The sequence below is a fragment of the Heterocephalus glaber genome, unplaced genomic scaffold, assembly GCF_053883595.1.
Source record: "Heterocephalus glaber isolate CG9 unplaced genomic scaffold, H.glaber_assembly_v1.0 deba00001555, whole genome shotgun sequence".
In the NCBI taxonomy this organism is placed as follows: Eukaryota; Metazoa; Chordata; class Mammalia; order Rodentia; family Bathyergidae; genus Heterocephalus; species Heterocephalus glaber.
This window is the reverse complement of record NW_028258346.1, coordinates 17,845,586-17,859,189: the sequence shown is the minus strand read 5'-3', so window position 1 is coordinate 17,859,189 and position 13,604 is coordinate 17,845,586. Positions and strand designations below refer to the sequence as shown.

The 13,604-nt window shown below is 40.7% G+C and overlaps 1 protein-coding gene across 1 annotated transcript in view; it reads left to right on the top strand.

The window, feature by feature from the left end:
- The window catches only part of Mrpl13 (mitochondrial ribosomal protein L13), a 32,315-nt gene that overhangs the window by 11,005 nt on the left and 7,706 nt on the right, over positions 1–13,604 (top strand). Inside the window, exons 3-6 of the mRNA XM_004850223.4 lie at positions 2,793–2,886; positions 5,627–5,687; positions 9,504–9,590; positions 11,399–11,520. Coding sequence (XP_004850280.1) covers positions 2,793–2,886; positions 5,627–5,687; positions 9,504–9,590; positions 11,399–11,520 — 364 coding nt within the window. The remainder of the gene's footprint in view (positions 1–2,792; positions 2,887–5,626; positions 5,688–9,503; positions 9,591–11,398; positions 11,521–13,604) is intronic.

The following is a 13,604-nucleotide window of genomic DNA, read 5'->3' as shown; positions in this document are numbered from 1 at the left end:
GGGGTAGTGCTTCAGGGAATAGCCAGTAGGAGGTAGTGTGGCTTACCTAGCACCACCTATAGGAGGTAGTGTGGGAAATAAGGCCAGAAAGCCGTGTCCTATAACGTAGGTCTCCTTGAACACCTCACTGAGAGCTGGTACTTGGTGAGGTACAGCGGTGACAGAACTGTAACCTGGAACCGCAGTGCTGAGAAGGATTCCTGGGGTCTCAGCTCAGTAGAAAGGGCTGCACGGTGAGCTAGTGAGTGATAGCATTGCTTCCGTGTGGCACCCTGCCTTCTCTTCCTTCACCATTCTGCCTGTCGTGAAAAGGATAAAATTCGCTTTTGAAGTCATTAGAGTTGGATTTGAATCTTAATTTTACCACTCACTGGGTGTATAATCTTAGCCACAGTGTGGTCACCTCAGACTCGGGCTTCCTCATTGGAAAATAGAAGTTGAGATCCACACAGCAACCTGCTAAGACCTTCTGAGACCGCCAGTGTCAGGAAGTGAATGTGAAGTGCCCAGCTGGGACTTTGCATGTGGGAGCTCCTGAGTAAGTGTTACTTCCCCTCCTCCCAGGCAGTTTTGAGGAAAAAAAATCTTAGTTTGGGCTCAGGGGAGAAAACGACCAAGATGCTGACAGTGTGCACCTGAGAAGCTCCCCAGTGTGTGACCCACAATGAGGCCTTCAGTTCCCAGACGTGAGTCCGGCTCTCATATGACTCTAGGTCACAGTTACCTGTCACCTCTGACCTCACTACGTACCAGCTCCCAGCTACAGGGTCAGGGAGACCTGCATGACAGGACACAGCTCTCTACCTTGTCTGCCAGTTCTTCCCACACTACTTCATGTGCTAGTGGTCTCTTGGACTGATTGGTTTGAATTTATTTGGCCATTTAAATGAGCACCTAATAGTTTTACAAAGGAGTCAGACAAGGTAAGAAATCCAAAGTGGGAATTTTTGCAAATAATCTTACAATTCCTATTTTTAAAAATTGCTTACTAAACTTTTATAAGCTTTTATCAATTCAGAAGAAATTTTGAAATATCCCTCGCTCAGTAGAGCTTTGATTTATTTACATTTAATACATGTATATTAATGTAAATTTTTAAATAAAATTTTCAAAACATTTATTTAACTTAGAAATTTGGGCAAAACGATAATGATATTCAAAGTACAGCCTTTTACAGTTAGATTGGCTTTGCTAATATATAATACAATTAAAAGGAAATACTTGCTGGTTTGTCTTATTTAGGGTTAGGGAAATGCTTCTGAGAGTGGATTTAACAGAGATGTGGCATAAGTTACCAAGGAAAGATAGGTTTCCCAGATAAGCTGTTCATACCCTAGAATTGAAAGGACACAGTTTTCATCTCATTTGTAGCATTCTGTCTAATGTCCCTTGAAAGATCCTTTTTAGTCTCTATAAGTGTTTTGGAGTTTGGGGGGCTTTTTTTGGTTTTTGAGGGACTCAGGATGTTTTCTACATATTTAAAGCTTAACATTTAAAAAATGAATTTAGTTTTAGTGGAAAGATTGAAGATTCCATTTTTTCTTCAGGTAACTACCAGGGAAAGAGCTCAATGTTGGGTAGCTTAGAATGTGAACTTTGGCAAGTCTTTTACCCTTACAAGGCTTCTGCTTCTTCAGCTGTGAAATGCTGGATGACAGCTGAGGGAATTTCAGCATTCTTTGAAGTGATCTAGATATCTTCTTAACTTCTTTATTTTTCCAAAGCTTTTGCCCAATTCCCTTAGAGGTCCACCATGGGCCGGGTTTAGGAACTTTTGCCAGTGCTTTACCAAATACTGTCAGACTGCTTTTCAGCGCCCACCAGCAAGCTTTCTGGGGTTTTCCTTCATGTCTCTGTATTCCCTTTCGCTCCAGCCATGAAAAGCACCCTACCCTTGTGCTGTGTACAACATGGAATTCTGTATCTGCTATTCAAGTGCAGTGGCTACATAGAGCCTTATAATGTAATCTTCATTCATACTTCTTACTTTTAGTGACATTTTTCCTTAAGCTTCTAGAATCTTTTGAAGTTTGTTTTTTTCTATTAGAATAAGCATGTAATAAATGCTTGAGATTCCTTGACTTTGTTAGGAACCGTGGTTCTTGTGAAAACTTCCATATTGACTTGTTTTTAGATGAACAGCCAAACTTGGGTATTTTTCACTACAAAATTAATCATATATATATATATAAAGGTCATTTGTCCTATTAAATATATGTGTAGTCGTAGTCAAGAATGGCAATTTAAATTTAAAGTTAGTTGTGGTTGGAAAAAACCTGTGTCAGTAGTTAAGCATAGTGTTCTATTGTTCTTGAAATTTGAAAATAATAATCTTAATGTTTCACATTTGTTTTCAATTTACCTATTGGTAAAATATACTGTTTTACATCTATATACATACTGTTTTCATTTTCTCTGTTGTTTACAAGGGAAAATTTGAATCAAAGATTCTAATAAAAATATTTTTAGTGAAATGTAATTGTTACTGGGAAGAATAATAGGAATAACAGTAGTTTGCCTTTAAAGGATGAATTGTTATTACTGGCATCTTTATTAAATGTCTCTTACTTTCCAGTGTTGAGATTTTCCAAATCGCCAGCCAACTCTTTCTGTACTTAGATGTTATATAAAAATGTAACAGAAATCTGTCCAAGGATTTTTGATTTTACACTGTGATTTGATTTGTATTATTTCAGTGTGTTATTTGGACTTTGATAACTTTACAGATAAGGCTACTTTTTCTTAAGATTTTGAGTTTTCATACAATCTTTCTTATTTCTTTTTAAATCGAGGTGACTGTGGAGATCACGTTGTCATAATGAACACACGACACATTGCATTTTCTGGAAACAAATGGGAACAGAAAGTGTACTCCTCACACACGGGGTAAGATGATGACATTGTCCAGGAAAATCGTTAAAATCTATCACTTTAACAAACCTGTTGCTTTTATTTAAAAGGAAAAATGTGTCTCCAAAATTGCCATTTAAGAAAATATTAATTTTACTCATGTTACATGTATAATTTATTCCACCAAAACAAACAGGACCCCATGGCAAATACTAGATATTACTTGACAGTATTTATTCATGCTGCGAGCTTTACACAGCCTCTCTCTGATCAAAATTATTCTCATGGTTTTAGCCAGTCTCACTTCTTTCTGCTCCCAGTAGTTCATCTTCTTGCTGTTTCCTCCCTGTCCTAACTTCTGAAATCTCACCAGGGGTCTAAGAGGTCCTGGGCCTTCTCTGGCTCAGTCTTGTTGGCCAGCATCTCTCATGTGACTTCCCCCCAGCGGGCTCCGTTGCTGGCGTCCAGCGTCCGCCCTGAGCCAAGTCCACCACAAGCCAAGTCGGTACCTTCTGTGTGGCCACGCTTCTCAGAGCTGTGCCGCTGGCGTGGTTCCTGAGCCTCTCACCCTTCTCAGACACGAGCCCAGCCTACCGGGCCTCTGACCCCGCGAGCGCTTCAATTGTGCTCTGATCCAACCGCGAGGCCTTAACTTGGCTCCTTGTTAACTTTTATCTCCACTCCTTGGATGTTTTGTTATAAGATCAAGACAAGTTTAGATTTAATGAAGCATACCTTCTATACTATGTACATCTCCAGTCCCCTTTCCCCCTTTTATGTTTTATTTTGTGATGGTCTTGCTAAGTTGCTAAAGCTGGGCTCAAACTTGGCCTCCACCTCCCGGAGTGCTAGGATTACAGGCGTGCATCACCATGCCTGGCCCACAGAACCTCTTTGTAAATCCTGTTTTTACTCACTGTGTAGTAGTGTATTATGGTGATGAGAGATACGTAGAGAGATAGAATTAAATTGTATGATCCACCATACTTGATTATTGCCCTACTTTTTGAAATGAAAATTGTGGCTTTTACAAAGAGCTACAGAACATCTTTATCCATTAACTTCTTAACTCCTGTTATTTTTATATGATTAAATAAACATTCACTAATAACTTTTTAGGGATTGGATGAATTGAGTCTGTTTGTACCTTGAACTCTCACATCTAACTTGCCCAAAATGTTTTGGCCTGAGTTAGAAGTACAGCTCACTGCTAGGGGTACCAATGGAATTTATTTCATCATTTCTTGAAGACAGAACCCTTCATGTTTATCAGTGTATCACCAATACCCGTTTAGTAAGTGTTCACTGAACTAACTGAATGCAAAGCCCGTGGCTGTCGCTGACAGATCTTCCCATGCTCCATCCAGGGTGTCCTATGTGGAGGGAGCCTGCAGCTCTTTTCTCTCTAGCAAAAATCAACAAGTATTGGATTACTCGAGTCTTTCCCCTGCTCAGAATTTTACATTAGCTTTTCAGATAGCATAGAGTGAAGTCCAGGCCCTAAAATACAGCATCAATGGTATTATGCTTTAGAGTTTACCATCCCAGTATTAAAATTAGAAAGATAAGGCTTTAGCATAGAATTTACAAAGTATTTTTCCACGGAGACAATACAGGAACTGAAGTCTAGACAGGTATTTTTTTCTGAAACTGAAATTTCATGAAAAAGATAAAATAATACTAGTTTGAAAATTTGCTGTCTTTCTTAACTAAAATGTTTTAAATTTTTTGAAAAAATTATGAAAGGAATCATATTTAGATAATCTTAAGTTTTTTTGTAGTCTACTGGCTTTCCAATTTTTTATTCCTTTCCTAATAATCATTGAAACTTTATTTTTCTGTTCAGGGTCATAAACCCTTGCATGTATGTATTGTTTTCAATTTCTTTTATTCCCAGTTTTTATTTTTATTAGTAAATGTTTAAATTTCTTAAGCTCTTTTGCAAATGCTTTATTTGACTCAGAAATCTGAAGTGGATGGAGCTGTTATTTTTTACATGAGTAAAATCATACGTAGACAGGTAAAATTAGTTGCTTAGTAAAGTGAGAGTCACTGGTAAAACCTGTTTTCCAGACCTGGATCTGGAAAATCCAACTAAATTAACTAGTACTATCCCAAATATTTTTATTTATTTTTATTTATCCTTTTTTTTTTTGGTACCAGGGATCGAACTCTGGTCCTTGTGCCTTCATAGCAGGCGACGAAACCACTGAGCTAAATCCCCGGCCCAGTTTATCCATTTTATATAAAACTTGATCTGAACACAGTGAATTTTTTAAAAACTCAGAGCCACACATAACTCTTAGCGGCCTTAAACCAACAGTCAGTAGGAAAGCAGGATCATTCCTGTTAGAGCATGAACTTGACTTAGAACCAAGGGCTCTGAGTGCCAGTTTCCCGGGGCCTACCCCTGTCTTATCCTGCTTGTCCCATTTGGGAACGAACATGAAGTATTCTGGCTCATTGCTGTTTTGTTTTAAACCAAGCCATGATAAACTACCCACAACAAGTGAATGAGTGAATAACTTAAAATTCGGAAAGCATAGCTACACCAAGAAATTTTTCCAAGATGGAGAACTGCTTATGATGTAGTCATAGTTGGCCACTCCAGACATTTCAGACAGCACAGGTTGCTACATAACTTTTAAGACACTAATAAACAGCACAGTTAGAAACAAGTATAATGCATTAAAACAGTCTTCTTGTTACAGAGCAATGATTAAGAATACAATACCATAGCCCACTCCAGCTCCAACATCTTTGATTCTTTTAACAGCTACCCCGGTGGATTTCAGCAGGTGACCGCCATCCAGCTTCACCTGCGGGACCCGGTGGCAGTAAGTCTCCTGGGTAGAATCAGTGTCTGGGGAAAGACTGGTTCGGGCACTGTGTTTTCAGTCTCCTCTCTGCTAATGTAGTTTTCATTCAAAGCCCTAATCCTTCCCCATCCAGGTTATTGTTTCTGTTCAAGCCACTGGGTAAGCGGGTGTGCTTTGGAACAACATCTCTGGGAATTCTCTGTGATTTGTGCTAAAGATTTATTTACCGTCTGGCAGCCATATGGGAGTAGTACATAAACCTGAGACTTCTTTAAGGTGAACTTTGGATGTAAGAGGTTTTGAACCCTGATAGCAATAAGCAGAAAGCTTTTTAGAAATTTACCCCACTGCACACCCTGCTGTTGCCGTCCAGAGAAATCTGCACCTGCAAAGGGGTCTCCCGGCCCCTTGGTGACCTTTTAAAATGCGAGCTCTGCCCTGCACGGGTGCCTTCAGGCAAATGCCGGCCCTAGGACTCTTTTTCTGAAGTTCCTTCTCATTTCTGGCCTTCTTTTGGCTCCATGCTTTAAACAATATTTTTATGAACAATGTTATTGGCTTCATTAGTGTTTATTGCGTCATGGTTACTTGAGTTATGCACTAGAGAAGTTCTAATCCGTGGGTTAGCTGCAGTATTGCACAAAGCAAAGTTTCCTATCACTCCGTATTTTTCCTTCTTTAACTCTCAGTAGAAATGGCTTTATCTCTGCTCACAGGGTAGAGAGTATTTGCCCCTTTAGGGACTCTTTTAGATGTTACTTAAAAATGGTCATAAATGAACGGTGTTAGAATCTGAAAATACTTTTTTATTTGTTTATTTTCCTAAAATAGTGGGGGGGGTGTATATGTAATAAGCCCTGAGAGACCATTTAAAAGCTCTGCATTTTACTGTTTATTTTGGATCATTTGTATCTGTCTTTAAAAACGTATGCTCAGAGATTGCTTCCTAGGTAATGTTTAATGCTCTGTTTCATAGCTAGTTTTTTAAAGACTATTACAAGTCACTGTATTTAACTTTTACTACTATGATTTGCATATATTAAAAGTTATAAAGCCTGCTGATAGTATGCACCATAACTGTTAAAACATATTATAGTTTTAATACTTTATTAATTTTTTTTAATTTAAAAATTATTTTCTATTTTTTCACTGTACACTAGGAGGCAGTACAGTCCAACTTTTTAATGTGAGAAATTTGACATTTGAAAACATTTATAAAAATTGTTTAAAATTATTTTTATGAACAAAAATTGAAATTATTATAAAATGCATGATAAAGGATTAGAAAATATTTCAGAGTTAGATCCATTTGCAGTTTTAACTCATTGAAAGATCTTAATTTTTTTTTTAATCTTAGTTTTTTCTTTGAATTTTGAAAAAGCATGACTTAAGGGAAAAGTCAGTTGTACTTCCATTTCACGCCCTGTGCTTGTCTTGAACAGCAGGCTCTGCCCACAGACACAATTTGCTAATCAGTACTTACTTTGTGTGACTTTTCAGATCATTTGCTTCACTAAGGAAATCTGATTATTAGTACAGCCTTGGAATGTTACTGGTAAAATAGATTATTTAATATTTAATAGCTAAGTGAGTAATAGTAGTTTATTGGATATATTTTATATTTTTGTAAATAGAAGATTCTAATTTCAAGTAAATACATTGAGTCCTTCATATCTTTTCTCTCTCATGTATTTTAGTTAGTTTCTCTGTCCTTGTATTTGCTTTCTTGTATTTTCTCTTTCTTTTGGTTAATAAAGTTATTTTGTGTGAAATAAATGCTACATGCCCTGCATCAGATTATATGGGGGTCTGCTTACTAACCATACCTGTCCTTTTTGATTTTCTGAATTTCTCACAGCTTATCCTTAAGTCTACTCAGCTTGAGTTACTTGATTGCATCTACCTGTTTTTCACATTTATTTTTTATTTACCATGTTTGTGTGTCTTTTTTTTCTTCTTGTTAGCTTATAACTTTTTCACATTTTCTAATTTTTCCTACTTTTAGTGTGATGTTTACTTTTTTAATAGAACAGATATTTTTAAGTTCTCATTTGATAATTCAGATAAATACAGCTACATTTTTATGATCATAAAAACCAAATGCCATATAACCCTACCAATTGTTGCCAATTGTTGCCAATTGCTATTATAACAATATTCAGAGGAGACAGAGACTTGCTGATCCAGAAAGGTGCTAAGTAGTCTTAACATTGTCAGTTCTGTGCATGACTTTTAAAGCATTAAGAAATGTAGCTGGGCTTGGTTGCACAGGCCTGTGATCCTAGCGCTCTGGGAGACTGAGGCAGGAGGATCTCAAGTTCAAGTTGCCTGAGCAAATTAGTGACTTAGTGAGACCCTGTCTCAAAGTAAAGATTTTTATAAAGGGCTGGGAATACAGCTCAGCAGGAAGGCTCAGGACCCAGTCCCCACTACTGCAAATGAAAGCCATCCAGCGGAAATGTTCCGTGTGTACTGTAGCACCCACTAACCACCTAGTGGGAATTGGCCACTTACAGTATTGCTTGTGTGACTGGGGAAATGAATTTATCATTGTTTTTAACTTTGACAATAAAATCTATATATAATAAAGTCTCCAAAATAAAGTCTTAACAGCACTAAAATAGAAAATATCTATTGCAAGTCATTAGCTTCTGTGTGTACTAAGGTTTTGGAGTCTAATTTGATGAGAGAAAAAAAGCCTTAGGAATAGGAACCCTCATTTAATACAGCCCTGTTTAACAGGTATTTGTTTAGTGGATTCGTTTTAGCACACATCAGACCTATACCCTTGAAATTTGAGTACAAACAGTAAAGATCAGTTACTCCACCAAGACTCCATGAGTGCTTTCTTGAAGAACTTGCGGTGGATTTGTGAACGTTACATGTCCAGAGGGCTTCCTGGGCCTTCTTTTGACCAAATAACACACAAAATCACATTCAGATCAACAATGAGAATAACCTTAAAAAGAGAAAAATAAATCATGGAGCAGTTCATTTGCCACATTGGAAATGGGTGTTGTGGGGAGGAAAGAACTTCTCATCCTGGTAAGTTGTGAAGATGTATCATGAATATAAGATTGCACGTCTTCTGGGTGGTCTGGGAGCAGGACAGCCTGGTTTGAATCCCAGCACCACCCTTTGTTTGCGGAGCTCTTTATCCTCGGAGAATCTGTTTTCCCTCTGTGAAATGAGGCCAGTTACAATGCTACTTCACAGCATCACAAGATGTAAAAACGAATACATTCACCACTGTCCACGCAGGAAGCTTTCAGGGCGCCTTAACCAGGAATGTCGTGCACTCCATTGTACAGGGTCAGTCTCGTGACGTGGCCAGCCTTAGCTGAAGTGAGGCCGAGGTGCCTCCCAGGATGGAAACAGGACTGGGCTGCCAGGCTTCTGGTCACCAGTGTGTGACAGATGGTTTGAGCCACGGATTCGCATGTAAGTTTAGAAAACATTAGGCTGTGAAAAATTGACACATACATGGGTTGTTTTTGATCTCGTCCTTTTTTTCCTTTTCTTTCTTTTTTTTTTTTTTTTTTTTTGGTACCAGAGATCGAACTCGGGATCTTGCGCTTGTGAGGCAAGCGGCGGAACCACTGAGCTAAATCCCTGGCTTTCCTTTTCTAAATGACCGGCAAATTAAAGGAAGAGAGCCTAAAGCAAATAGTGGAGTACAAGTAGTGGGAGTCCCTTTTCTGCTGCTTGCTTCTGCGTAATTTCTCAGGTCCCTTTCTTTCCAGTGTTCGTGCTGCTCGTTTTCATCACTGCCTCTAGTTTTGATTGCTCCGCCCTTCCCGAGTCACGTGAGCCCCAGGCCTGTCTGTTTTTCAGATTGTGAAGCTAGCCGTGTACGGCATGCTGCCAAAAAACCTGCACAGAAGAACCATGATGCAGAGGCTGCACCTCTTTCCAGACGAGGTGAGTCGGGTGATGTCGCTGCCTCTCCCTGGCGCCAGCCAGACATACACGCCTCTGCGTTGCCCTCAGTGCCGCGGGCTCACTGTCCACAGTTTTATCACCATTCTGACCAGATTAAAGTTTTGTGCTTTAAAATGGATATATGTGATATATGTTTGATAATTACTCTTATTTTAAGCCATAAAATGAGCCATCATTGGACTAAAAATCAAAACTACAAGTTCTGGGGTTTCATTTTACTTTTTACTGCTTTCGTTTAAAGAAGGAGCTATGATCAAAGCCCTGTTCAGTAGAGGCACTCGTTGATAGTTTCCATATGAAAAGCGAAATATTAATTCAGCTCACTTTTTATTGATAAGTGGCAGTCCTTCAGTGAGGCATGGATTTGGGTGCTGACTTTTCCCCATGATTTAACTTTACAATTCTTGTACCTATTAGAATTTATTCAGCTAAAAAGTACTTTTTAAAAGCCTACTTTTGTTACTGTTGTGCCAAGTACTTAGCTTCTGTCAGTCTAAGTTGAGCACACAGGCTGTGGAATCCGGCTGCCCCGGTTTGCATCCACGTCCCCGCGTTGACTTGGTGCATGGACGCGGTGCAGACGCTCGCCACCTCTTCTCCTCTGTGAAGGCGACATCATAACCCGCCTGTGTCGCAAGGCTGCGTGAGAGTGAAGTGGACATGCCTGTGCAGCGCTCATAGCAGAGCCTGGCACACTGAGCTGTGGCTGTGATTGGTCGTAGCTGTTGTCCTCCCAGTTGGACTGAAGGAGTGAGTAGTGCAGAGATTCACTCCAGAGCGGCAGCTCCCGGCAGCTCTCGCCTCCGCCTCCGTGTAGGCTTTATTGTGAGCTGAAACAATGCCCTACGAGTAGTGATGATTCATGCCTCTGCCTACCTCAGGTGGAGTGAGCTCCGGAGCAGTATGATCAATGAAGGGTAAATCACAAGAATCTAAACTCTTGCTTCCGGGTTTACTGTCAGAATTTTTCAGAATAATGATTTATTACACTGTTATTCATAATAACTACTAGCTGTAAGTTAATGGTGATTATTTGCTCAGTTACGGTGTAGTCGGCTTTGAGTATGATTGTTTTAAGTACTCGTGTTGTTTAGAGAAGTGGGATGCGCTGTGCGGTGGACCTTTGACCTTTTCAGGCAGCCTCTAACAGAGAGGGCCATTGGCTTTCCTGGGCAGCCCGAGGGCGCTTCTGTGGGTGGGCTGGGTGTGAGTGGTGACCGCTTTGGTCACCGTGCTTCTCAGCTTTCTGCCGAAGTCACAACCCTAACCCGGCTCTGCGTTTAGATGTGAGTGAGGGTAGGCGGAGTCAGGAGGTGCAGTGGGTGTGCAGAAGTGAGGTCCCACAAGCTGTCGGTGCTGGCTCATTTAGGGACGGTTAGCAGGGCATGAGACCTGAGCCCCACAGATGCTGAGTCCCGGCATGCTTTTCTGGCACCAACCTGAAGCACGGACCGGATGGAAAGGGGCAGCAGTGGGCGTCCCAGACCTGGGCTGCGGTCATCAGTGTTAGGGCAGAGGCCCGGCCAGCAACGCCTTTTCCTGAGTATCATGAAGAGATTGAGCAAAACGGTACAGTCAAAATTTAATAAAGTGGATTACTGTGTTATAAAAGGATCTCTTGGCATCACTGGTCAGTTGTACTTTCCAGGGATGTATACAGGTGATTTTAAAGATGATCGCTTTCCTCATTCTTAAACATCCTTTTGTTTATTTTTCAATCCAAGTATCACTAATTGATTAGTGAGAAAGCTGTTTTAAGAAAACTAAGGCCCCTGTGTTTGCCATAGGATATTCCGGAAGATCTCCTCAGGAACCTAGTGGAGGAGCTTCCACAGCCCCGAAAGGTGCCCCAGCGTCTGGACGAGTACACCCAGGAGGAGAGAGAGGCGTTCCCCAGAGTGTGGTCCCCGTAAGTGTGCCTGTCTTCTGTCTTACCTTTCAATTTAAAGCTGCGCTCATGTCCTGTGTCCGCAGTGACACGCTGACGTCCCTAAGAGGGGAGGGAGTTCATCTTCGCTCACTTGGAATCGCAGCAGCTACTACCTGCAGATCACCTCCAGAGCTCACTGTTAGACCTGCAAGTCCGAAGCCCTCTGCCCTGCCAGCTACGTGCAGGGGTGCTTCGGGAGACAGCCTGATGTTGCGGGTCCTGGGGAGTGGTGGCTGCTTTGTCACAGGCCCAAAACCAAGTGACTCTAGATCCGATTGCTTTCCACATGGCTTCGTGTGTGAGGAATATCATCTAATGAAAAGTCATTAGTTCTGGAGCCAATAGTTTTGAGCCAGTAAAAAACAAACCAATTTTCCTTTCCTCCATACAATTTCCTCTATCTCGAGGCCATAAAGGTGCTAAGATTTGACAGCCTGTCTCCCACCTAATTGTTCCCAGGCTTCTTTGGGATCCACCCCAAGATGAGCATTAAAATCCACTCCCTCAGGAGGTCCTGCCCCAAATCGGGATGATTTATGCTCCCCATTACAGGGTCTTATTACATACTTTCATCTTCTGCATCTGTCCTAACGTAATGAAGTATTTGTGTGATCATCTGTTTACTGTCTCATTTCCCTTGCCAGGTTTCATGAGAGAACCACACACTTGTCTTTAGCACTGGGCATGGTGTCTGGCGTGTTAAGTAGGCGTTTGACGTGTACTTATGGAATGGAATGAAATCATGACACAGTTCCCTCTATCAGCTTTTATAAATATATATATATATTTTTTTGATACCAGGAATCGAACTTAGACCCTTAAGTTTGCCAGGCAGGCACTGGTGTTGCCAAGCAGATTCCCCTCCCTGTCATTAATGCATGAAGGTAGGAAAAGATATCTAGGAGATTGGAAGTGAGAGCCACTTTGCCTTTTTTCACAGCTTTTATCACTATGCAAAATAGTCTCCTTTATTTATATGCATGTTTACATTTCTCTCCCTGGACTAGTAGCAGTAATAAAAGTAGCAAACTCTAACAAAGCATTTCAGGTGTACTTTTACACATATCAGCAGCCTGTCTAATCCTGTGAGCAAACTCACAAGTTAGGATTTTTATCTCCATTTTTTACAAATGAGAAAATACAAGCACAGAAAGATACAATGATGCCTAAAGTCTCATAACAGAGTAGAGGTCAGGGATGTGGTCACTTCCGGGAGAGCACCAAGAGAGCCCTCCTTCCCAGCATCCTCGGGGTGCCAAGTGCTGTTCAGTGTGGGGCGGGGCACCGTCGTGTTCCTCACTGCCGTCCCAGCTCCCGGAAATCACCCTTGTTACCTTGAACTCCCTCCTTGGAGGTGCTCAGTAAGTGGTCTGGAAAAAATGAAAAGTTCTTTTTCCTAAAAAATGATGTTGAAGGGCTGGGGATTTAGCTCAGAGGTTCCGCCACCTGTCTTGCAAGCACAAGGACCCAAGTTTGATCCCCAGTATCAAAAAAAAACAAAACTAAAAAATGTTGTTGAAGTTGTCATAAATTGCCTAACATGAAGTTTTTTTAAAATCCAACATCACTTAGTTCTTACCTTTTAGTACCTAACTCCATATCACTCAGTTTCTGCATTTGAAATAAGTTTCTTCAACTTGGAATGGACCTGATCCATCCTTCAGGGCATGACGGAAGAATAAGTGAGCTAATAGCTGCAAATCTTAGCACCTCTCAAGTGCTGACCAAGTTTTAATGGAGAGCAATTTTGTTATTATAAACCCTATATTGTTTCAGTGTGCTTGCTCATGTAGTATTTTTGTAAATGTAGTTTATCGGAGGCTGATCAGTCCCCTGATCTGCATAAAAAGGGTTATGGCACAGGGTAAAGAAAGACAAAGAGACACGCTTTCAAAGTACATAGGGAACTGAGGGGTCAGTGCCAGAGTGAGCAAAGACAAAGACACTTTGAGCTGGTCACTGTTTATTGGGTGCACACAATAATCCAAGGGAGTATTGGGTGACTCAGAGGGTGGCAGTGATCTTATGTTGATGAGGATCTTATGTTGATGAGGATGGTGGGA